The 27,217-nt window shown below is 34.7% G+C and overlaps 2 protein-coding genes across 3 annotated transcripts; both read right to left on the bottom strand.

The window, feature by feature from the left end:
- Nucleotides 1–8,574: 8,574 nt before the first annotated feature.
- On the bottom strand, nt 8,575–10,686 carry LOC107944285 (uncharacterized). The gene is made up of 4 exons (XM_016878112.1): nt 10,580–10,686; nt 9,897–10,331; nt 9,203–9,796; nt 8,575–9,079 (listed from the first exon to the last, which is right to left on the bottom strand). The coding sequence occupies exons 1-4, from the start codon at nt 10,684–10,686 to the stop codon at nt 8,575–8,577; spliced, it is 1,641 nt and encodes a 546-aa protein (XP_016733601.1).
- A 186-nt stretch (nt 10,687–10,872) lies between these two features.
- On the bottom strand, nt 10,873–17,884 carry LOC107947639 (MLO-like protein 12). 2 transcript variants are annotated; one of them, XR_005915056.1, is made up of 3 exons: nt 16,681–17,884; nt 15,538–16,570; nt 10,873–13,033 (listed from the first exon to the last, which is right to left on the bottom strand). XR_005915056.1 is itself a non-coding variant. In XM_016882224.2 (3 exons), the coding sequence occupies exons 1-3, from the start codon at nt 17,819–17,821 to the stop codon at nt 16,482–16,484; spliced, it is 297 nt and encodes a 98-aa protein (XP_016737713.1). In that variant the 5' UTR covers nt 17,822–17,862; the 3' UTR covers nt 15,457–16,481. The 2 variants fall into 2 exon arrangements, 1 of the variants encoding a protein (XP_016737713.1); XM_016882224.2 differs by lacking the exon at nt 10,873–13,033 and having other exon boundaries at nt 15,457–16,570; nt 16,681–16,738; nt 17,672–17,862.
- Nucleotides 17,885–27,217: the final 9,333 nt, after the last annotated feature.

Here is a 27,217-nt window from a genome sequence, read left to right as displayed (position 1 = left end):
TTGAAAACATGAAAATTTTTGAAACACGAATTTTTTTTTAGAAAACACGAATTTTTTTTTTAAAATCACCGGAATTTTTGAAAACACGAAATCTTTGAAACACCGAAATTTTTGAAAACACGAGGATTTTTGAAACACAATTTTTTTTGAAAATACGAAGATTTTTTTTTGAAAACACGGAAATTTTTAAAACACAGTAATTATTGAAACACCAGAATTTTTAAAAACACGAGGATTTTTGAAAACACGAATTTTTTTTTAAAACGCAAAAATTTTAAAACACGAGAATTTTTATTTTGAAAACATGAAAATTTTGGAAACACCGAAATCTTGAAAACACGAAGATTTTTTAAAACACGAAGGTTTTTGAAAACACGAGAATTTTTTAAAAACACGAAAAATTTTGAAAAATAATTTTTTTTGAAAACAGGAGAATTTTGAAAAACAAAATCTTTTTTTATTATTATTTTATTTTTTTAAAACACGAATGTTTTTTGAAACCACAGAAAGATTTTTTTTACACAAATTTTTCGATTTTTTATTAAGCAAGTATCGTATTTAACACGAACCAGTGATATTCACTCAACATAGCAATGAAATCAACAAATTTGTGTCAAACCAATTCGTTGCCTTACTTTTTGGAAACGCGAATATTTTTTTGAAACACGAGAAAAATTTTTGAAGACACGAAAAATTTTGCAAAATATAATTTTTTTTTTGAAAATATGTGACTTTTTGAATATTTTCGATTTCTAAAAAGGCGTATCGATTTTAACACGAACCGGTGATATTCATCCAACATAGCGATGAAATCAACGAGTTCATGTTAAATCGATTCGTTGCTTTATTTATTAAAAGTATTTAAAATAAATTAAAATTAAAATTAAATTAAATTAAAAACATAAATGCCAAAATACAAAAATGTATAAAATACTAATAATATTAAAACGAAAAAAATACGAGCATTAAATTAAAATTAAAAAAAACAAAATTACCGAAAAAATCTCGAAACACGAGCTTCGTCGAACGGGTTACACGAATTGAACCTCTTTTTTTCTTTTTTCCTCCTTTTTTCCTTTTTTTTTCTTTTTTCTTCTTTTTTTCTCCTTTTTTCTTTTTTCTTTTCTTTTTTTCTTCGGCCTGCTTCAGATTGGGCCTGGGCCTGCTGCTGGTCTGCTGATGCTGGTGGGCTTGCTGTAGGCCTGATGTTGGGCTGCTATTGGGCTTGCTAAAGATGGCCTGCTTTCTTTCTTTTTTTTTGCTTTCTTCTTTTCTTTTTTCTTTTTGGGCTGCTATTTGGGCCGCTAGGCTGCTACAGTGGCCTGCTAAGCTGCTGGTGCTGTCGGGTCACGGGTCATACGGGTCGGGTTGGGTCGACCCGACTATAATAATTTTTTTCTTTTTTTTCTTTCTTCTTCTTCTTCCTTCTTTTTTCTTCTTTCGGAAACCCTAGCCGCCGCGCCGCGCCGTCGCTTGTGCCGTCGACGTCGTCTTCACCGTCGAGCCGCCGTCGGAAGCCCTCCTCTTCTTCTCCTTTCTCCTCTCTTTCTCTCCTTTTTCCTCTTCTTTTTCTTTTTTTTGCAAGTTTTTTTTTTATTTTTTCGTGGGTCGGGGGTTCTCATTTTGGGGTTTTTTAAACCCATTTATAGATGTTTTTTCTCTTCTTTTTGCAGGGATTAGGTGGCTAGGGGAGAGGGAGGCCATGCCTTAGGCCGGTGGCCGGAAATCACGGGGGTAGGTGTGCAAGTTGCTGCCAGAAGGACTAAACTGCAAATGCAGGAAAAGTTTTTGGGTCGAAACGTAATTTTGAGGAAGTTTAGGGGTCAAAATGTAATTTTAAGAAATTATAGGGTCAAAATGTAATTTAGAAAAGTTTAGGGTTGAAATGTAATTTTGAAAAAAAATTAAGGGCCAAAATGTAATTTTAGAAAAGTTCAGGGGTCAAAATGCAAATTTTTTTTAAAAAAATTTAAACACGAAATTATTTCCGGACAAAATTCAGTGATTACAGCTGCCCCTCTTTGCTTATCGCTGTGAAACAGGGATAGAGCAAAGACTTAAAAGCATTGAATTTTGTTCAACTATCCAAATTTTTTTTTTTAAAATTGAAATCGAGAATAGCTCGGCGTGTGGCCCGAGGCTCAACTCACATTTAGCATTATGAGTTGATTTTTTTGGAAAACAGAAATTGAAAAGATACCTCGGCATGTGACCCGAGGCTCATCTCATCTCTCGCATTATGAGTTAATTTTGAAAAACAGCAATTGAAAAATACCTCGACATGACTCAAGGCTCAACTCACCTCTTGCAATATGAGTTGATTTTTTTGAAAATACGAAATTTAAAAGAAATACCTCGGCATGTGACTCGAGGCTCAACTCACCTCTCTCATTATGAGTTGATTTTTTTTGAAAAACAGAAATTTAAACGAAATACCTCGGCATGTGACCGAGGCTCAACTCACCTTTCGCAATATGAGTTGATTTTTGAAGAACAGAAATTTAAAAGAAATACCTCGGCATGTGTCCGAGGCTCAACTCACCTCTCGCAATATGAGTTGATTTTCAAAAATTTAAAAGAAATACCACGGCATGTGTCCGAAGCTCAACTCACCTCTCGCAATATGAGTTAATTTAAAAAGAACAGAAATGTAAACGAAATACCTCGGCATGACCCGAGGCTCAACTCACTTCTCGCATTATGAGTTGATTTTAAAAAAACAGAAATTGAAAAATATTTCTCGAAAGAAATAAGGTTTCAAAAAACATCAGGTGAAACTAAAAGCCTTCTTCTTCATTGATTCTGTGCAGTGTTCTCCCAGTATTCATTCCTCTACTGGTATACCTGTATATGTCATGTATGATGTTATTATGATATGCACATGTTTGTCCTAAATGCTTTCGTGTCTACATGATCAAGCCATGCACCCTGGGCTGTTTGTCACATGCCCCACTTTTGATTTTCGTGAGGGTCCGCATTCATCTCCTCAATTCTTGACTTTTCTCTCCAGTTTTGTACTCATCCTCAAGTTCTGTGAGTAATCCACATCTTCGTATACCACCTTCCTGCCCCCTTGCTGAACTTTGTTCTTGCTTCAGAGTCCTTGTATTTATCAAATTCTCATCTAGGTAATGCTCAACATTCCTTTTGTTTAGAGTAATTCATCTTACTATTTATCATTTAAATGAATCAAACACGAGATGCATGAAAAATGACAAAGTAGGCATGAAAGAAAGACCTCACATTCATTTTTTCAAAAGAAGCAAGCAAAGAAAATTGACAATGAATGGTTCAAATAATAATAAAAAAAACAGCATCATAAAGACAGGAAAGCGAATTCAATGGCCACAAATGCTCTAGATATCCAATGCATGAACTTCTCCGCGTTTCTTCATCCTGGATCTTTTCGAGCACGGCTTATTATGTAGAAGATTCTAAACTTCTGAAAATGCTTCAAATGTTGCAACCTCGACATTCGACTCCTTGTTCAAGTTGTCTTGCTCCCTAGGCCCGCATCTGCTTCATTAGGACGCCCTTTTGGGTTTTCATCCTAATCCTTTTTGTTTATTAAGACGCCCTTTTCGGGTTTTCATCTTGATTTTTTTCATTTTTTTCTTTGTTTTTGTTTTTTTTGTCTCATTTTTTAGGTATAATATTTCTTCACAGCATCTGAATTCACTGGATTAGGTAATTATTTCCCGTCCATCTCAGTGAGAATCAGAGCCCCTCCTAAGAATGCCTTTTTTACAACGTATGGCCTTTCCCAATTTGGTGACCATTTTCCTCGAAAGTCCTTTTGTATCGGGAGGATCTTTCTTAAAACGAGCTCCCCTTCACGAAATTCTCTTGGCCGCACCTTTTTATCATGGGCCGTGATCATTCTCTTCTGGTACATCTGTCCATGACAAATTGCCTTCAAGCGTTTCCCTTCAATAAGGTTTAGCTGATCATATCGAGCTCGAACTCACTCTGATTCTTCTAACTTTATCTCCATCAAGACGCGCAGTGATGGGATCTCTACTTTGATAGGTAGAACGGCCTCCATCCCGTATACCAGAGAAAAAGGAGTTGCCCCTGTAGAAGTTCGTACAGAGGTGCGATATGCGTACAAAGCGAATGGTAGCTTCTCGTGCCAGTCTTTATATGTCTCAGTCATCTTCCCGAGAATCCTCTTAATGTTCTTATTAGCTGCTTCTACTGCTCCGTTCATCTTCGGACAATAGGGCGAAGAATTATGATGCTTTATCTGAAATTGCTCACATACTTCTTTCACCATCTTGTTGTTCAAATTTAAAGCATTATTTGAAATGATTCTTTCAGGCAGACCATATCGACATATGATCTCCTTTTTTAAGAACCTACAGACTGCAGCCTTTGTCACATTAGCAAACGAAGTGGCTTATACCCATTTTGTGAAGTAGTCTATAACCACAAAGATGAATCGATGTCCATTGGAAGCTTTCGGGGAAATTGGCCCTATAACATCCATGCCCCACGTAGAAAAAGGCCACGGAAAAGTCCTGACATGAAGGGGCGATAGAGCTGCATGAATTTTATCGCCTTACCTTTGATTCTTGATATACTCCAAGATATCATGGAACCATGGTCGTCCATCTGACTCCTCCTCAATACTACAACAGTGTGCGGGGGTCTCATATATACTCATTTGGATGGGCATTATCTCAGTTTCTCTGTTTGCTTTGAACATCGAAGCCAAGGTGGCCAGAGCATCGGCCAATTGATTCTCTTCCCGTGGAAAGTAGTTAAAAGTCACTTCATAAAATTCCTTGATTAGCTTTACAGCGAGATCGCGATATTTGACTAATTTCGAATCTCTCACTTCCCAATCTCCACGAATTTGGTAAATGACTAATGCTGAGTCCCCGTGTACCTCTAAGATTTTGATTTTCCTCTCGATAGCTACACGAAGTCCCATGATGCAAGCTTCATATTCCGCTATATTATTTGTACAGAAGAAATTCAATCTGGCAGTAAGCGGGTAATGGTTCCCTTCAGGTGACACTAATACTGCTCCGATCCCATGCCCCAATGCATTTGATGCATCATCAAAGCTCATCTTCCATGACTTCTCTTTTGATGACTCGCCCTCTTTTCCTGAAATGCACATCAAATCTTCATCTGGGAAATCAAATCTCAAAGGTTCATATTCCTCCGTTGTTCGACTTGCCAAGAAGTCAGCTATTGCGCTTCCCTTTATCGACTTTTGGCTCACATATACAATGTCATACTCAGTCAATAGGATCTGCCATCGTGTCATCCTCCCTGAAAGTGCAGGTGACTCCATCATGTACTTTATTGGGTCCAATTTTGAAATTAACCATGTCGTATGATACAGCATGTATTGTTTGAGCCTTCGAACCGTCCAAACTAATGCACAACAAAATTTTTCAATTGAAGGGTATTCCGCTTCATACTCTGTGAACTTCTTGCTGAGGTAGTAAATTGCCTTTTCTCTTTTCCCTGACTCGTCATGTTGTCCCAGTACACAACCCATTGAGTTCTCAAACACGGTCAAGTACAATATTAATGGTTTTCCAGGGATCGGTGGTACTAGTACTGGAGGATTAGATAGATACTGTTTTATCTTATCGAAGGTCACTTGGCACTCCTCGTTCCATTCTCCCGGGTTATGTTTCCGAAGGAGTGGAAAAATTGGATCACACTGATTGGTAAGTTGGGCAATGAATCGAGCAATGTAATTCAACCTTCCTAAAAATCCTCTAACTTCCTTTTATGTGCACGGGGGAGGCAATTCTTGTATAGATTTTATCTTATCTGGATCAACCTCGATACCTCTCTCACTGACAATGAAACCTAGTTGTTTTCCTGATGTAGCCCTAAACGTACATTTGGCCGGGTTAAGCTTCAATTAGAACTTTCTTAATCTTTCAAACAGCTTCCTGAGACTCCCAACATGCTCTCTTTCTTCTTGAGATTTGGCAATCATATCATCGACATAAACTTCTATTTCTTTATGCATCATATCATGAAACAACGTCACCATGGCTCTCTAATATGTTGCCCCAGCATCCTTTAGTCCGAACGGCATTACCTTATAGCAGAAGGTTCCCCACATTGTTATGAATGTAGTTTTCTCCATGTCTTCGGGAGCCATCTTTATCTGATTATAACCTGAGAAACCATCCATGAAAGAAAACAAAGAATGCTTTGTCGTATTATCCACCAAAGTATCGATGTGTGGTAGAGGAAAATTATCATTGGGGCTCGCTTGATTTAGATCTCGATAATCCACGCACATTCGCACCTTGCCATCTTTTTTTGGTACCGAGACTATGTTAGCTACCCATTCTGGATACTTGGAGGCTTGTAGGAAGCCAGCATCAAATTGTTTCTTGACTTCTTCTTTTATCTTTAACAGCATTTCGGGTCTCATCCTTCTTAATTTCTGCTGAACGGGCTTGCATTCTGGTTTCAGTGGGAGCTTATGGACCACAATATCTGTGTTTAACCCTGGCATATCCTGATACGACCAGGAAAACACATCCTTGTACTCATGGAGTAAGGTGATCAAATCCCGTCTGGTGTTTTCTAAAATGGAAGTCCCGATCTTCACTTCTTGTTTCTTTTCTTCATTCCCCAAGTTCACTACCTCAACAGATTCTTAATGGGGTAGGATTTGTTTCTCTTCTTGTTCTACCATTCTCAGTAAGTCAGAAGACGAGACACAATCTTCAACATTTTCGTCAGCTTCGAATTCTCTTAAACAAACAGCCTTCTCAAAATTGATTTCAGGATTCACAACGTGATTATTCATGCCATTGATATCTGAGCACCTGAAAGGTGAATGGAAAAAAGCTATAGAAGAGCATTGAGGTATTGGAATCAACACACGATGATATGAGATGATATGAGACATATGCCAGAAAAGGAAATGAGTAGAAGGAGTAGTCGTGAAGTTAATGGAAATGAAAAGAACATGACAATATAAAACAAAATGCATCTTCATTAATGTTCATTGAAAAGATAAAGAGCAAATATAAGCTATTACAAAAGGAACCCTACTGTTTAATGACACACAAAATGGAGGGTTAACATTGGGCATTACTCTGAAGGGGACTTAGAAACTACAAGGAGGTCCACAGCAGTCTAGTTGTTCAAAACATATCTTGGAGGACAATGGCGTATCATTGAAGCATTCTCAATTGCATCATCCTCATTGTCAATAGCGTTTAGGCTGATATTCTGAAGACCCTTTTCAATCAATAATATGACTTGCGGATTGTCCTGCCCTGGGTACATCACTCCTGCTGATGTAAATGTTCTTGACAAATGAGGATACACTAACGGCTCCCATCCCAATTCCTGGCCTGAAGCCCTTGCGATTCTTCTCTCTCGATCTTTCTGCAATTGTTTTCTTCTTTGATGTATATCTGGCTTGAACCCCAAACCGTATCGACCCTTGTGGTGCATTGGTTTCAAGGCTCTAACCATCCCTTGTTGATATTTTCCCAAACCTTTCCTCGCTCGAGCTTCTTTTCCCACTGTCAGCTTAATTCACATCTTGGTATTCCTTGACAATTTGGGAATGAGGATCTTATTCCCTTCAGCAACAAATGCAGCATTGATAAATTCCAAAGAGCGAAAAGAACATTCTACGGCATCTTCGCTTATTTCGATGTAGGGTGTATCAGTAGAGATATATGCAACGATGTCTTCCTCACCACCCACAGTAATCAAGCGGCTATCCATGATGAATTTTACTTTCTGATGGAGAGATGAAGGAACTGCCCCAGCAGAATGGGTCCAAGGTCTTCCTAAGAAGCAATTGTACGAAGGCGTGATGTCCATGACCTAGAACTCGATATCAGATTCACATGGCCCCACTTTTAAAGGAATTTCGATCTTTCCCATGACCTCTCGTCGTGTCCCATCAAATGCCCTTACTATAGAATGACAAGGCCTCAAATAGGACATATCAACTGGGATCCTAGAAAGAGTGGCCAAAGGTATAACATTGAGTGCAGATCCATTGTCGATGAGCACATGTGGTAATATGTAACCTTTGCAATTGGTTGTGATGTGCAATGCTTTTACGGAGCCCCTACCATTTGGCGGTAATTCGTCATCACTAAAAGAGATGAAATTTTCTGCATTCAAATTATTTGCCCACCTATCAAGCTTTTCCACAGATACATTGTTCGCCACATAAGCTTGATTTAACACTTTTAACAAGGCGTTTCGATGTGGCTCCGAGTTCAACAATAGAGATAGTACTAAGATTCGGGCCGACTGCTTATTTAATTGTTCTACAACGCTATATTCACTGTGCTTAATACACTTTAAGAACTCATGTGCTTCCTCCTCATTCACAGCCTTTTTAACTTCTTGCTCAAGTTGTGCTTCAACATCATCCTCAACCTCATACATTGATGCTTTTCTTTTTTGGCTCGGGCCAGTAACTTTCTTCTTTGGTTCAACCGTCTCGGGAGAATAACACCTTCTGCTGCGAGTGAAATGTCCTACTCCGCTGACACCTTCATTCATAACTTTTGACTTTTCACCTTCAGGCACAATGATATTGACATCATACTTCTACGGTACTGCCTTGTTGTCCTTGTAAGAGAAAGGAGCAGGTACTTCAATTATCAAACTTGGTTTAACTTCTCGACTAACCTCTTCCTTCTTTGCCTCGTAATAAATCACCAAAGGTCTATCAACGCTATAAGGGAGAACCATCGATTGATTGTCAGAGGCACATATTTCTCCTTCTTCGGCCCCCTCCACACTATCAAAGACTTTAACCTCTTTGTTATCCATCATGTCCTGAAGTAATTTTCTAAATTCCTTGTAGGATTGGATGTCATGCCCTTTGATACCATGAAAATCACAGAAACTCTGGTCTTTTTTTTCTTCTTCTTTGAGAATCTTACTAGGCGGGCAGAGCAAGCCATTTTCAATCATCATCTCCCACACCTTCCGCAAAGGTGTCCTTACTTCAGCAACATAACCTTTGGCTTGCCAATTGTCTTCATTTGTCACTGCATTTACATTCTCGCCAGTATGATTAGGAAGAGGATTTCCCGTCACATTGCTAACACTATCAAAGCGTAAAATACCAGCATCAATAAGACCTTGAACCCTCCTTTTAAAGGCCAAGCAATTTTTTGTAGAGTGTCTCTAGTTCCCAGCGTGATACACGCAACTAGCGTTAGGATCATACCACTTCGGGTATGGAGGCTTCAGGGGTGCCATGTAATGTGGGGATATTAATTGTTTTTCCAACAGCTTCGGGTATAATTCTCCATATGATACAGGAATTGGAGTAAACTGAGGTATTTCAGAATTGGGTCTTGCTGGTCTTTGTTCATTTTTTAGTTGGCTTTGTGTAGGCATGGTGTTTGGTGGGAACACGGTTAATGGTCTTTGGTTATTCATAGCATAAATAGGGTAAGACGGAGGTGCTTGATAGTAAGGACATTGAGGAGGAAAGTAGAAGTTTGAAGGTGGGCGATAATGAGGTCGTGATTGGGCGGGATACGGATTGGGGGTACATTGACTCTTGGTTCTAACCATATGGGCTTCTGCCTCCTTTTTCTTTGCGGGTACTGTCCTCTTCGAACTCTCGGGGCTTTCCATTCTCCCACTCTTGACGACGTTTTCAATAAGCTCTTCGGTTATTACAATATCCGTAAAGTCCTTTATGGCACTTCCTACCAATTTTTCGTAAAACGGCGCTTTCAGAGTATTAATGAAGATGACCGTTATCTCTGTCTTAGTTAACGGAGGCTCCACCTGAGCAGAGATATCCCTCCATCTTTGTGCATATTACCGAAAAGTCTCTGTCGGCTTCTTTTCCATCATTTGTAAAGTTAATCGATCATATACCATATCTGATACATGCCTATATTGCTCACAGAATGATGACGCCAAATCCTTCCATGATCGGATTCTCTCTGCTGAGCTGATTATACCATCGAAGGGCTGAGCCTACCAAACTATCTTGAAAACAGTGTACCAATAACTTATCATCGCTCACGTAGCCAGTCATCTTTCGACAAAACATGATAAGATGCGCCTTTGGACATCTTGTTCCATCATACTTCTCAAAATCAAGTGCCTTGAATTTTGGGGGTAGAATCAAATCGAGTACCAAACTGAGCTCTTTAGCACTCAAAGCAGAGAAAACTTCAGCTCCCTCTACTGCCTTGATCCTCTCTTCCAGGATTCTAAACTTATCTTGAGCATTATTGTCATCAACTTTCAGCCTTGCTATTTCTGCAGGATCATCTAGATCTGGAACAATTAGGTCAGAGGGATAGCTCCAGAGTTCGATACAAACATTCCTTGCCCTGGATGAGCAAATGGAACAGGAGGTTGTTCCAGGACTGTAGGCTCTCTTTGGGGATATCCTCTTTGCATTGCATGGATATGAGGTGGAGTGAATCCCGGGGGATAAAGCGGATCTTGACTAGCTCTTGCCTGAGGTGGCTCTACGATATCAGGGCTCTGCATAGGTCCCTTTTCTTTGACCAAGGCCGTCATCATTTCCATCATTTTATTCATTTGATCCCTTTGCTCGAGCGATTCCTCTCGAGACCTCACCATCAAATCTCTCGCCTCTTGCCGCGACTTGGCCAGTTGCTCCTGCAACTCTCTCTGGGTTCTTTCCATCCTTTCCATTCTTTCATTGAGTTCAACGTCCATAGCTCTAGCTCTTAGGCGCGTCCTATAAGAGTGACGTGATTCCAGACTCGTAGTGTAACAACTGTGAATTAGACGGTTTTAGCTTTAGCGAGCGATTAGGATGATATGTACATGCAATGAATGAATGAATGACTAATGAAGGATGAATGTTAGTTATGAAAAAATATGCAAAAAAATGGGTGTTGATTTCAAGATAGCCCCATATTTGGGCGTTTCATTAATCAAAAGAGTCTATTACAAAAAGTTTTGCCATCCTGGTTCAACAATTACGCAAATTTCCTAGCCACATGACCTTGTTTCTTTATACGTTCTAGGAACTCTGATATGCTTGACCTTTTGTTTGGAGGGTATTGGCAACTGAAAACTTCAGCTTCATCAGATAATTACACCATTTCCGCCTTGCGAATTTCATTGATCAAACTACCGAGATGCATGTCTTTTTCTTGGAGGGCTCTCTCGTATGCGTGAATGTCTCTGTCATGTTGACCATTCTTTTCCTCTAAAACTCTCAAGAGGTCATCCAAATGTTGCTGATGAGCTTGCAATGTACTTTCTAGACTTTGAATTTTTCCTTTTAGCTCCTGATGCTCAGACTGACTAGCCGTTAATTCTGCAAACACAGTTTCATATTCAACATTCTTCTTCCTCAACTCTATCGTAGCACGTCCGGCTCTTTCCTCCTCTTTTTTCGCTTTGGCTTTCTAGAACTCCATCCTACCTTTGATATTACTTAGTTCTTACTTCCATTCTGCTAATGATTTCCTCAATCCACTGTTCCTTATAGTGCCTCTTAATTTCTTGTTTTCCAAATGAAGGCCCCTTAAATCTTTTCTCATAACTTCAACTTCTTTTTAGACTTTCTCGATTCTGGATTTTTCAATTTGACATCAATCTTCAGCTAGTAGTTTTCTTCCTGGAGAGAACTAATATCTCGCAACAGTTTAGCTTTTTCACGTTCAAATTCATGTCTTGCAATTTCTAGCTCGAATGGAATTTCCTCTGAGAATGGATTCTGACAAGCTTCATCAATCGGTGGGGTTATTTGACTTTTGACTCGTCGTTGCCTCCATATGCCATAATCTACAGTGATAGTATCAGCATAGAGAGCCAACTTCATTAGGTAGATTTTCCTCCAAGAATTTACGGTATCTCGCACCCTTTTCATGTAACCCTCACCCGTAAAAGCAAACTCCGATTGTGCCAATCCATTAGTAACTGGTACAAACTGTCGCGAAGCGAACTGTCTCTGAACCATCAACGGAGCATATCCAACTCCTCCCCATAATCCTAACAAAGGCACCCAATCTTAGTTCTCACACTTGTATAACAAGACAGATGGACGAATCCAATGTGCTCTCCAAGTTATATCTTCAGAGCGGAGGTTCTGAAAAACTGAGACCCAATGTTGTTTAGTGACATCCCTTGGCCAATCTTTTTCAAGGTGTGCTTCCAAAGGAGCGAATGTCTTTGAAAACATGTGGAAAGGCGTGCGCTCCACCTTCCAAAAGTTGCTAAAGATCCAAAAATTCAGTAACTGAACGCATCCGATAAAACGTCCTTCCCCTTTTCTCCTACAAGCATTTATAGATCTAAAAGTCTCAGCCAAGATGGTTGGGACCGAGTTGATTCTTTGCCTCAACTTTTTGAAGAAATCCACAACCGCAACTTCAATATGCCCAAGAACCTTCGGGAAGACGACCAGTCCGTAAATAGCCAAGGCGAACAGATCTATCCTTCTCAAAGTATCTGGATGATTCTGAACTAACTCTCGAAGAGAAAACCATGGAATACAACTGACTTCATTCTTCTTCTTTATCTATTTTTCAGCCCATGTATCAGTCATCCCCGTCAACTTCATTAAATCTTTCTTAAAGGTCATTGGTTTAGGCTCCTTCATGTATATCTTGTTGAGTTGTACATTGTCAATTCGAAGTAAAGCGGCATACTCTTCTATGGTCGGAGTCATGTCTTCCTGATTGAAAGTAAGACACTGATAGGCTGGGTCCCAGAATTGAACCATAGCTTGAATCAACTACTCGTTCACATTGATTGCTATCAAGTGAGCTATATCCCCGTACTTTTCAGTGAATATGCCTCTAGTATTTGAGTCCCACTTCTTCCAAATCTCAGTCAAGTCTTCGAGATTGTTCTGACGAGCATTCAAAGTCACATGTTCAGGAAGATCAGAGATGTATCCTTCTTTTAAACTATCCCCTTTCGCTTTCTGAGTCCTCAAAGACCAATCTCGAACTACGGTATTTTTCTCGGTTACTTGTGTAATTAACTCCTCCATCAGAAACCCGTTTTTGGCCACCGATCTCTAATCAACACCTTCCTAATGAGATGTCTACGATGCATGATGAAAAATAAAATGAAGAACAAATAACCTTGGTTAGAGATCACAACAGATATAAACAGAAGGAAAAAATAAATAAATAAATAAAGACTATGGAAAATTTAACAAATTAAGCTATCCAATCATGTAATTTGGTGTAACAGACCCACAATTTTTTTTTGCCCCAACATGCTTTACAAGAAGCCTATCCCACATACCATCTGACAATCTATCCAGCCCAATTTATTAAACAGACTCAATTCATTTGCAAATAAGTGTAAATGTAAAAGAAATAAAAGGTAAGAGGCACTTCTCCCGTGTACTTATTTCGGTAACTATCAAATGGACAGAGGTTCGACATGGCTCTGATTGAGTGGCTCGTACGGTTCACTATATGTGGTTTTGGTTCTAGAAAGGTACTCGAATTGTCCATACTGTCACCTACTAAGATTGGTATGGAGCCTCGGTCATCACCAATCACAGGCTCATGAGCTCAATTTGAGGGATTACATTTACTTATGCCTATGCGGAGGGACGAGTTAACTCACGAAAGCATAAGTCATATGTAACCCGGAAGTAATTCACTAGCCTGTGCGGAGGGACGAGTTAACTCACGAAGGCGTAGTGTTTACTTCCACTTAAACGGACGGAGCCCGGGTAGAGAGCTCATGTTATGCAAGAATGCAAATGCACGGTGTGTGGGGAGAAACTCATAAACCTTTTATTTTTATTTTTACTAAAAAACAAACTAAAAAACCGTAAAACTTAGAGTTGAAAAAAACAGAAAAATAAAATAAGTTAGAAAAATATTAATTTAAAAATCGAATGCAGATGCATGACTTTTTTAATAAAAAATAAAATAAAATTCAAGGATCACGATTAAAAATTAATTTGAACAAGGAATTTTAAAAATTTTGACAACACCCGTTTAACATTAAACTCGACTCTCAAAAAAAATCCCCTGCGGAGTCGCCAGCTGTAGCGACCTAAAAATTTGGGGCACGGACGCTAATCGAAGTGATTATGAAAAATTTGAAAACTCTGAATTTCGATTTTATTTGAAAAAGGAGTCGCCACCGATCTTTTTTCCTAGGTGTGATCGGACACCTAATAAATTCTTTTTTTAAGAGAAAAATTTATTTTTAAATTTTTTCTAAAAAAAGGTAATTTTAGGTCTGCGTGAAAATCCAGAGAAAATTAGAGTTCGGGAGTCGGTTACGCGCGAGGAAGGTATTAGCACCCTCGCGATGCCCAAAATTGGTATCTCGTTAAACGCGCGTTGTCTTATTTTTCAAAAATACAAGTTCAATTTAATAATTAATCGCGATCCGATCAAAATACGAGAAATTTTTTTTAACACGAAGAATTTTAAAGCACAAATTTTATTTTATTTAAAAAAAACGAAATTTTTGAAACACGAAAACTTTAGAAACACGAAATTCTTTTTTAAAACACGACATTTTTTGAAACACGAGAATTTTTTTTGAAAACACAAAAAATTTAAAACACGAACATTTGTGAAGCACGGGAATTTTTTGAAAACATGAAAATTTTTGAAACACGGAAATTTTTTTAGAAAACACGAAATTTTTGTAAAATCACCGGAATTTTTGAAAACACGAAATCTTTGAAACACCGAAATTTTTGAAAACACGAGGATTTTTGAAACAAAATTTTTTTTGAAAATACGAAGATTTTTTTTGAAAACACGGAAATTTTTAAAACACAGGAATTATTGAACCACCAGAATTTTTGTAAACACGAGGATTTTTGAAAACACGAATTTGTTTTTAAAAACGCAAAAATTTTTAAAACACGAGAAATTTTTTTTTTGAAAACATGAAAATTTTGGAAACACCGAAATCTTGAAAACACGAAGATTTTTTGAAACACGAGAATTTTTTGAAAACACGAAAATTTTGAAAAATAATTTTTTTTGAAAACCGGAGAATTTTGAAAAACAAAATCTTTTTTTATTTTTATTTTATTTTTTTAAAACACGAATGTTTTTTAAAACCACAGAAAGATTTTTTTTACACAAACTTTTCGATTTTTTATTAAGCACGTATCATATTTAACACGAACCAGTGATATTCACTCAACTTAGCAATGAAATCAACAAATTTGTGTCAAACCGATTCGTTGCCTTACTTTTTTGAAACGCGAATATTTTTTTTGAAACACGAGAAAAATTTTTGAAGACACGAAAAATTTTGCAAAATATAATTTTTTTTTGAAAATATGTGACTTTTTGAATATTTTCGATTTTTAAAAGGGCGTATCGATTTTAATACGAACCGGTGATATTCATCCAACATAGCGATGAAATCAACGAGTTCATGTTAAATCGATTCGTTGCCTTATTTATTAAAAGTATTTAAAATAAATTAAAATTAAAATTAAAATTAAATTAAATTAAAAATATAAATGCCAAAATACAAAAATGTATAAAATACTAATAATATTAAAACGAAAAAAATACGAGCATTAAATTAAAATTAAAAAAACGAAATTACCGAAAAATCTCGAAACACGAGCTTCGTCGAACGGGTTACACGAATTGAACCTCTTTTTTTCTTTTTTCCTCCTTTTTTCTTTTTTCTTCTCCTTTTTCTTCTTTTTTTCTCCTTTTTTCTTTTTTCTTTTCTTTTTTTCCTTCTTTTTTTCTTCGGCCTGCTTCAGATTGGGCCTGGGCCTGCTGCTGGTCTGCTGATGCTGGTGGGCTTGCTAAAGATGGCCTGCTTTCTTTTTTTGCTTTCTTCCTTTTTTTTCTTTTTGGGCTGCTATTTGGGCCGCTGGGCTGCTACTGTGGCCTGCTAAGCTGCTGGTGCTGTCGATTCGGGTCGGTTCATGGGTCATACGGGTCGGGTTGGGTCGACCCGACTATAATTAATTTTTTTCTTTTTTTTTTCTTTCTTTTTCTTTTCTTCTTCTTCCTTCTTCTTTTTTCTTCTTTCGGAAACCCTAGCCGCCGCGCCGCGCCGTCGCTTGTGCCATCGCCGTCGTCTTCACCGTCGAGCGCCGTCGGAGGCTCTCCTCTTCTTCTCCTCTTTCTCTCCTTTTTCCTCTTCTTTTTCTTTTTTTGCAAGTTTTTTTTGATTTTTTCGTGGGTCGGGGGTTCTCATTTTGGGGTTTTTTAAACCCATTTATAGATGTTTTTTCTCTTCTTTTTGCAGGGATTAGGTGGCTAGGGGAGAGGGAGGCCATGCCTTAGGCCGGTGGCCGGAAATCACGGGGTCGGTGTGCAAGTTGCTGCCAGAAGGACTAAACTGCAAACGCAGGAAAATTTTTGGGGCCAAAACGTAATTTATAGGAAGTTGAGGGGTCAAAATATTAGTTTGAGAAATTTTCGGGGTCAAAATGTAATTTATAAAATTTTAGGGGTTTAAATGTAATTTTGAAAAAATTAGGGGTCAAAATGTAATTTTAGAAAAGTTCAGGTGTTAAAATGCAAAATTTTTTAATTTTTTTTTTTAAAACACGAAATTATTCCCGGACAAAATTCAGTGATTACAAGTAGGAATGATTTAAATTCCATCAGCATCAGCTCTGCAATACACAAATACAGAAGTGTTCATTTTATCACATATATTTTTTGTTTAATTTTAATTTTAATTATCAAATATAAATATTTAAAAACAAAAATATTAATTAATTACCTGTTTTAACCTTCTCCAGTGCTTCATAAAGAGCTGGTTTATACTTTTTCTTCAACCACTGTGTAACATATATTATATAATCTCCAACAAAATATATATTTGGAAAGGCTTAATTTTTCCCATAAAAATATCATGGAATAAAATTAATAAGGATTACATTAATAAATCAAATAAGTTATTTTTATCAATTCAAATAATTACACTTTAAAAATGTATACAATAAGATGGACTGAGTCGAGCCCTAATAAAATTTTAGGTCTTATTAATTAGCTTCAATCTAGTTCAAAAATTAGATTTAATTTTTTGCCCAAGCCCAAGCCTAACCCATCCGTATTGATTATTTTATATTTTTATATAAAAAATAAAAAAAATAATGCATCAAATACACTAAAAACATTAAAATAATTAAAAATAGATTTTAAAAATATATATATTTAAATAATACTAAAAAATGTGCAACTTAACAAGCAAATGTCTCTAAAATAATAACAAAATTAATAATAAAACAAGAGTTATACAATATTCAAACAATAACAATAAAATAGTAATAATATAATAATGAAGTGGTAGCAAAATAATGGAAAAACAATAGCAAAATAACATGATTTTTTTTATTGTAACTTCGTGTCGGGCCAAAAAAACCTTACTGAGACCCAATCTGCTTTCAAAACAGACATTATTATTTTTGTCTAATCTCGTATTTCAAGCTTATATTTTTATACAATTATTCTTACTTTTCAAATAGGCCTTCGAGCCAAACCGAATGACTTTATCCATAAACAACATAATATGAGATAAAAGGTAAGGTTTAAAATACTAAAATTTTCAAGGGTGGCTAAACTTTGAGTTCTGAAACAAAGCTAAACCGAGGCTGGTACAAGCCTTAAGCTTCTTTGGTTCAATTTTAATCCTCTTAATAAGTTTAAATTATCACTAATGAAAACCCAAAATTTAATTACAAAAGTAAAAGAAGTAAAAAATATATATATACCTTGCCTAGCATGTGAATGGCATGTTCAATGAGGATTGAAGCAACAATAATACAAAAACACACCACTGCAACAGCCCATGTTGGTGTCTCTTCCAATGAACGTGCTTTAGTATCACCCACCGGCGACGGTGGCGCCATTTTTGTGCTCATTTTTCAAGCTTTCTGCAACTCAAACTACTTCAAAAATTCTCTCTATATATTCAAATAGAGATAGTATTCTTCTTGGAATAATAGGCTATTTATAGAATTGAGTTGCTTGCCATAACGAGGAGGAAACCATAGAAACTTCCAAAACTAAAAGACCTTGTAATAAGAAACTTCCAAAACGCCTCTTTCCCATCACCTTTCGCTTAGCTTTACAAGAATCGCCAAACAATAATAATAGTTTAACTCAGGGCCCCGTACCGGAAATTTTTTTATTTAGGCTTTTATATTTTTTAAAATTTTATATTAGAAAAAGCAAAATTGCACTTGCTCTCCATAAAAATAATAAAAAATAATTTAATTCTTTAAAAACTATAAAAATATATGTTATTTAAATAGTGAAATTGTATTTTTAGTATCGAAAAATTTAAAATTTAATTTGCACCCCTAAAAAAAATTTCTACCTTCTCCCCTAATTTAACTACCTCGTTAATTTTTTTAAATATGGGTAATTTTTATTTTAATTATTCAAAAATATAATTTAATTACCATTGTTAAAAGATTCATTAAACAGGTCACTTATTTAAGTTGTATTTAACAGTGTTCTGAAGAAGCACTTTTGGAAGAAAAGTTGTGTTAAGCAAACAACTTTAGGTTAAAATTTTTAACTTTTCAAAAGTACTTCTGGTCAAATGGATAAAATCTGTAGCTTTTATTCTCCCAAAAGTACTTTTAATTACTTAATTATTTCCGTCATCCCTTTCCCTCTTTTTTTTTTCGTTGCAGAGAAGGAAAAAACATGTTATTTCGTAATATTATTTTTTAAAATAATACTAATGTGTTAATATTTAATTACAAATATTTAATTGTTATATTTAAATATTTAAAATATAATTTATATAGTCTAATTAAATTTTATAAATTGCTTAAAAATATTTAAAATTTATATTCATACTAACATATCATAATATTAATTAATTTGAATAGTATTTAAATGTATATTTGTTACTCTGTAATACCATGTCTAAATTGGACATATTATTTTTCAAAAGCAATTTTTGATAACAATACTAAACACTTAAATCTTAAATTAAACTTTTCCAAAGTACTTCTGAAAAGTACTTTTCCAAAATACTTCTAAAAGGTACTTTTCTACGTCACTTTTCAAAAGTAATGTTAAATAGCCTGTGTGGATGTAACCATGTGAGTTTGATATTATATTGGAATAATATAAAAAATTGAAATCAACTTATCTGAAATCATTAGCATAATAGATTAAATTAGTTAATTTATTTTGGTATTCTTCATGTCTGTTTTACTATTCATGTTCGGGGTTTGTGGCTGCTCCTCCCAACAATATCGTCTCCAAAGTTTGAACCTGTCTCCTCTTAGAAATATAATATGCCTTACCATTATACCTAACACTTATTAGTGAACTAATTAATTATTTTATTATATATTTTAATATTATAAATAATATAAGCATATAATAAAATTATTATATCGCATTTATATTATATAATTGGAAATATTTTGTACACGTATTGTAAATTTTGAACTCCACAAGTACGATTGTGATTTCATCACATGTCTTTTTTTTTTTTAAATTAAATATAATTTAAAAATACATGGTGGAATCTCAACCTATTTGTGGAGTTCAAAATTTTCACAACTAGTGTACTAAATAATTATTTTATATAAGTAATATATAATTCCAATATGAAAACACAATTTGAAACAAATAAATTAATTTGTAATTAAATTAATCGATTTCAATATTTGTAATTAAATTAATTTGATTGATTTTATAATGGAGTTAATTTTTTTTCTTGATGTTGGTGCATAAAAATACAAATAAACTAATAAGAAATTAATGAAGATTTCAATACTGTAATCATGTCACTTTGTTTAACATTCTATTCACCTTACTTATATTTTGGTATGCAAAAAAGTTCCAAGCAAATGAATATTAAAGATATGATGAAGCCCAACCTCTGTCGACATTTTGTATTAATAAAAATAATCCATTGAGCATTGAAGATTAAGTGAAGTATCACATAGCAAGAGTATCAAATTAAAAGAAAAACTTTGATAGCAATTCTTTATAGAATAATCTTTAAATATTAAAAGATGAATAATAAGAGAAATTCTTTTTCTAAAGATTTTTTTTTTGTGTACGATGCAAACGAAATTCCACTCCTATTTATAGGAGTTTTCATGACTTTTAGAGGCGTAACAATTCAAGAGATGCCTATTTGGATAGTCACATCTATTAAGGATGAACACATTTATTCATTACATATTACTTGAATAATTATAACCAAGAGATACAATTTATCACTATGCGTAGTGACAATTTTTTATTAATAACCAAGTGGCATATTATTTATATTTTTCATTTGCAATTAGAGATGCTCATGGGTTTGGTCAGGCGAGGTTCAGGTTGGGCCAAACCATGATATTAATATACTTTATGCTTGCCTAAGCCTAGCTCGACCCGAAATATGGGCCTAAAAGTTTGCCCCATATTATTTTTTATATTTTTATATTATTTTAATTTAATATTTTTTATTTATTAAATTTTTTATATAATTATTTTAACATTATTTTAATATTTACATTAAAGTAGTATTATATATTTAGTATAAGTTTATTTTTTAATGTGTTATAAATAACATAACATAAAGTACTATAAACTTAAAAAAAGAGTTGGACCAGACTTGGGCTTGAGCTCAAACCTTGAATATTCAAGCCCAAGTCCGACCTATATTTTAAACAGATCTAATTTTTTTACCCGAACCTTCTCAAATTTCAAACGGATCATAACCCGACCCATAAATCTAACGTTATATATATTTTAGAAATGCTTCAATAGAAAAATATTTTGTGATTTTCAATTTAAAAATTTAGATCAAAATAATGGATTTTTTATTGTTTGCCATAATGGAGAGGAAATCATAGAAACATTCCAAAAAGACATGACTTTGTCACTGATGAGAGCGACTGTGGACTTAATCCCCTCCTCTCCCTGACCTTTCCGTCTTAGGGTGAGTTTGGATGGGCGATTGGTGCGGTGCGGTGCGTTTAGCTTACTTTTTGTCTCACGCTACAGTATTGCTACAGTATCTAATATCAACGCCACTGCTGTTTTTACACTAATCGCAGATAAACGTACCGCCCATCCAAACTCACCCTTAGTCTTACAAGGTTGACCAGATGTTGAGGATGAAAAGGTTAATTAAAATACATCCAAGTTTTTTTTTCGTATATTTAAAATTTATTCTCTATAAATTTTTTTTTTAAAATTTGAAATTTAAATCTAATTATTAAAATCCTTAAAACTTTTTTTATCAAATGTACGAAGAGTATAGAGACTTGATGTATATTTTAATTTGATGAGATATGATGTTGGCCGATAAATAATAATAACAATAAAGATGATAATGATTTAGATAAGGTTACGTTCACATCTTTTTAAATTTTTGGATGAAAAATTTTATAGACTTTAATAAAATAAAATGAGATTTAGGCACTGACATATGTTTGGAGTAGTAGTTAATGTTTTTGTAAATCAGGTTTAAAAACTCGTATTCAATATTATGTATATTTTAAAAACGAAATCGTATTGTTTTGACTTCATTTTTTCTAAGAGTATGCATATTCAACACTCGTATTAGATACGTATTAAGATATGAGTATATGGATGTGACTCTTCAAGGACCTTTTGAATATTACTTATCTTTCTACTGCCTATTCAAGAATTAGATTATTCTTCCGAATATGAGTTCCCACTAAATATTTAAGAGAGTTGGAACAAAATATTTGACAAAAAATAGTTAAATTTAATTTGACTTATCAATGAACATCTCTATTTACAACAATTTGTCTTTGACCTCATTGATTTTAAATTTTAATCAAAGGTTAAAAAATGGGATTGAAAGATTACATTGGTGAAATCTTTAATTATAGGTTGAATTGATATTTGAGAGGGATTGGATTTTTTTTTCTACTGTCAATTGTTAATATATCTTATATAGTAGACCTTACAGAGTATTTCATTGATCTCCTAATGTATCCATAAAGAATCTGATATGTGTCTTTCAATGGTGTTGACAACACAGCAGACCTTGGGTCAATTTGCGAAACTCAGCTTGGCGAACTTTAAAGCTGGCCATCTTCATTGAGATTATATGAAAGACCACATGGAGGCCCAGAGTAATTGATTGTCAGTCATCCTAAAATGTCTTATTCTAGGGCATAGCATATTTGTCACTACCAAGAGTTTCAAATCAAACTTCCATGTTAGTAACCTCAAGACATGTAGCTAAGCTTGTCCCCCACTGTAAAAGGGCCTTACAACAGTTCATACGCACTACGTACTCACTCATTCTTCCTCAACTGTCAAACTTCTTTACAAACTAATTTCTTTATCAATTTTCACCTTACCTTCCTCCGACCAACCACCATCCTCTTCCTCTTATTCACCTTACTGATTAACAATTGGTGTGATTAACATGGACAAACATGTCAAACCCAAGTAGCAGTGATCCTCCCAATACCGAGTTTGATCTCATCCACGACCAAGTTATTGAGCCAAATGTTCCTCAAACTGTGGACTTACTCATATCTTATGGGCGAACTTGTTTGGAATCTCTTCAATTTGGCCTCCTCTACTTTGCTCAATGAATAAGTATTCCAAGTACTTTTTTCACTGGAAGGTTTCAGGTAAAGGAAATTCTCCACCACAAGTTTGTTCGATCTTGGTGTATTTATCTCAGATCAGACGCATATTACTAGTGGTTTTATCATCGACTTTTCCCCTTCTTCGAGTGGTAAACATCACAAAACCCCCTAGGTTACTTTCACTTATAAGAGTTACTATATATATATTCCCTTGAACACATTCACAAAGGCTTCTTCTCCATGTAACCAGCAATCTAATAAATATGCCATTAACTTCCACTATGAAGAGCCTATCAACTGCTCAGGAGCCATCCGATTAAAAACCAACATTTCAACAAAAATGGGGTGTGGAGGCAAATGAAAACCTACTTTAAACACATATAGGGGTAACAGAAATTGACTATTTTCTCTCTTGCAATTATTCATCTCACTCAATCGATGTTTCCCCTTTATATCAAACTTGTATTTAAAATTATCGAAACATGTAATTCCTTTACATTCTAACAATTTCCACATCTTCTCTAACGATGTAAAACACTCAAATTTCTCATTCTCAATGGGAACACTAAACAACCTAGCTAGGGACCATATTTCACTAAGAGTAAAATAAAATTTAAGAACAATATAAGAAAAGTAAGAACAATGGAAACCTACTAAAGAAAACTGCACCAGAAGAACAAACGAAGAAGATTACATACACCAGGAAATTCAAAAAACAAACGATGAAATAAATCACAAACTCTTGTCCATATTTATAAGTTAAAGCAAAACCCTCCACCTCATTCGAAATTTATAAAGTAAGTTGCACTCACTCACTCATGCTCTATTTCCCAAATCCAAAAAGCCGCTCCAATCCGAGCTTGACCGTGTAATCGCATGGTAAAAGTAATGCCAGTTTCATGGGGACCCCAATAAATACGCTGTAATATATTGAACATTTCAAAAACATTCATCATTAAATATATACCAGTGTACATATAAGAATATATTTACCCCATAAATTCAAATTTAAAAAATAATAATTTCTGAAAAAATAAAATAAAGATATCAATAAAATATACAATACTTCAAAGCAAACCTTACACCTACGTTACCAGCTTCCCCAACAAGTTCACGAAGAGCACTTTATAACCTTCTCTCACTTAAGGGCAATTTTTATACTTTATATAATAGACTTCGTAGACCTCTAACGTACCCATAAAGAATCTAACATATGTCTCTCAATGGAGCTGGCAACATAGCGAACCGTGGGTCGGTTTGCGAACCTTAGTTTGGCGAACTTTGGAGTCGGTCATCTCCGCTGAGAACATATGTGGACCACATAGAGCCCAGGGTAACTGGTTGCCAGTCATCCTAAAGTGTTTTATTTTAGGACATAGCATCATCATCATTGCCAAGAGTATCAAATCAAACATCCATGTCAGTAACCTCAAGACATGTAGATAAACTTGTCCTCTACTATAAAAGGGCCATGTAACAACTCATACACACTACGTACTCACTCCTTCCTCAACCCTTAGAATCCTTTACAAATTGATATCTTTCCCAGACTTCACCTTACCTTTGTCCAGCCACCATCCTCTTCCCCTTGTTCACCTTACTGATTAACATTAATAAAATTGATATGACTGGAAATACATATGTTGAATCATAAATTTAAATCATCTAAAACCCTTTTTAATAAGTATTTTATTTATTTATTTAGGGTCTGTTTGGACAACACAGAGTAATTAAATAAAATTGTAACTACTAAGGTAGTAATTACACTCTCTCGTAATTATAATGAATTGTAATTTCCTAGATGTGTTTGGCTGACAGAGTGTAATTATATTGTAATTTTCTATGTCATGTTTAATAGTACAAATTGTAATTACATGGTTACGTAATTTATAATTAAAAATATTAATTACTATAAAAATTATTAGTATGATAAAAATAATTTCTACTCAAGTAACAAATATTAAAATTCAAACCATCATATGTGTTATATTAGTCTAAAAAAGTAGTTGATAATACGATTACTAATGAAAATAGTAAGAAAATTAATCATAATATGCAATTTTATGCAATTGTTCTAGTCTGTATTTGTTGGGTTATTTCCTCTTTAATATTTAACATACGCTCCTTATCATCATTTGTTGATCATTGACCGAGTTCATCATCATCTGAATTTGAAACTGCATTATTAAGTTTATCAAGATCTCATTCTTCCATATATTCTTCAAAGTATAGATCATCATTTGTATAATCCAACCTTGTTTTTTATGTTATACTAAGGTGAATTTTTTTAGAACAACAAATGTTTTCTCAACCATATTCCGAAGCCTTGAATGTCTGAAATTAAAGAGTTCGCGTGGTGTTTGTGGTACTTGTGTTTGGCACTATTCTCTCAAATTGTATCATACCTCACAGTATGATACAATAAAATATTTTCTATTTGCATAATAAACACCGACCTTATAATATTTGAGTTCATAATCCAAATAGTTTGTAGATTTAATTATTAAAACTTATATAAAATTAATTTGGAGAATGCTAATGTGTCACAAAACTAACTAAAAATTTGACTAAGGCAAGTGCACCTATCAATTAATAGTATAGCTACGGTGAGTAAAGATATCGTTTCCACGAGCACTATAAGTACTAGTAATTATTACTGTCTTTCTATTATTTAACTGAATAATTCAAGTGATTGATTAAAAACTAAAATTAAATTAATTAATTAATGAATGAATATGACAAAAAACAAAACACAAAAATAATCGAGTAATAACCAAGAAGCGAAATAATACCCATGAAAGAATTCGCCTAGATTTCATCTGTCATATCAATCTAAATTACGCAATTTCTTTACTTAGGACATTGATCCGTAGAAATACCTAAACTATGTTAATATCTCTTTCGAGCATAAGAGCAACTGACTCTAGGTTGATTAATTGAAATTTCTTTCTAATTAAAAACCCTATTATCACATTAATTTGTGATATTGATTCCCTATTAGATTTGACTCTAATCTGATATATTTATGTCGTCTATTTCTAGGGTTACATGCAACTCCACTCAAATAAGTAATATCTACTTTTAAACAGGGTCCATTCAACCATTGATTTAAGCACATCGAATATGGATCAATAATCTATAAATATTAAACCAACAATTAAACACACATAATTGAGAGCAAGAAATATTTATTGCGTAAAATAGAAATCAAACGACAGAATCCATCATAGAGTTCATTTCCCTTAGGTATTTAGAAAATTAGTTCATGCTTGAAAATAAAAACATCTAAGACACAATATAACCGAAAGAAATAAAGAAACTCATGATAACTTCTTAAAAGGTCAATTGAAAATCTTCAATCTTAACGGAAATTTGCTTCAAAGTCAACTTCAATGGCGTTTTTCAAGTTGTTTTCTTGAGTATTCTCTAACGGCTCTCTCCTATCTTCTTATTTTTGTCATATATCCCTCTTAGAATGCCCGAAAAACCTAAAAATCGTAATTTTGTTGTTGTTTGATATGCAATCCCGTGAAATTGACATGGCCTACCACACATTCATGTGGCTCACATGATCGTATGGAATGGTTAAGCTCATTTAGTGAAAAGTTGAAGGCTCATTTGCTCATGGTTTTCCCTCTTTGAGGGGTTTTCACATAAAATATTTGTGTTCGTTCTTCTTTACTTTTATTATTTCATTGTTTATACAGGTCGATCCCCAACAAATTAGTATCAGATCTTGGTTCAGCTTCTGCAGATCGATTTGTTCGGTGGCACCACAATGATTTTGGATATCGAAAAGTTTGACGGATCACAAATTTTAGTTTCTGACAATTTCGAATAATTATAGAAGTAGTTGATGTGGCCAAGGACAAGGGCTATTGTATCCTTATTTTGATATGTCGATCAACAAAAGCTTTTCTTAAGGACAACAAGATGTAGTTGGATATGAGTTTTGGTGAGAGTTCATGGTCACTATGGAAAGATTTTTGTTCCCGAGTTAGGACTTTATTTTTAGGATTTGGTTTGTACATTTAAGTTTATTTTCTCTATATTGTACTCTTGTTTGTTTACTTAGTATCACCAGGGTCCCACTTAGTTTAATAGATAAAAACAAACCTAATACAAACCTTTCCCGGGGCTTACTCTTTCCTCGAATAAGCTCTAGTGATGTTGCCTCGAGTTTGAGTTCATGCAAAACTTCATTAAAGAATTTCTTCAAGCTGTGGTTTATCTGTTCTGAGTCCACACCGCTTTTTATAGCAAAAAGCATATCATCTGCATACCTTAAATATCGTACGCTCTTTTCCCTTTCCATGAAGGAATTGATTCGAATATCTAGCTGGTGAAGAAAGATGTTCATCATAACAGAGGAAAGTGGGCTGCCCTGAGGTATACCTTTTTCATTATTATTAAAATCCCTCCCTTTTTTGTCTACGATTGGAGTTTCTAGGAAAGCTAATATAAGATCAAAGAAGGGTTGATTTTCCTTTCCCAGGTAGGATTGAATTATGTTGATTAGTAGCTTATGATCGATGTTGTCAAAACACCAACGATATCAGACTTTATTAGTCTATCGACCTGCCCCCACCCTGAACTTCCAAAAAAAAAAGAAATCGGACCCGACCTTTTCTAAACCCGTGTGAAAAGGAGAAAAAAACATCGTCAAAGATGATATTCAGTAAATGGGAGAGAGCATCCATCACAATGATATCACCTGAA

This window comes from Gossypium hirsutum, chromosome D06, assembly GCF_007990345.1.
Source record: "Gossypium hirsutum isolate 1008001.06 chromosome D06, Gossypium_hirsutum_v2.1, whole genome shotgun sequence".
Classification (NCBI taxonomy): domain Eukaryota; kingdom Viridiplantae; phylum Streptophyta; class Magnoliopsida; order Malvales; family Malvaceae; genus Gossypium; species Gossypium hirsutum.
This window is presented reverse-complemented; position numbering and strand designations above follow the sequence as displayed.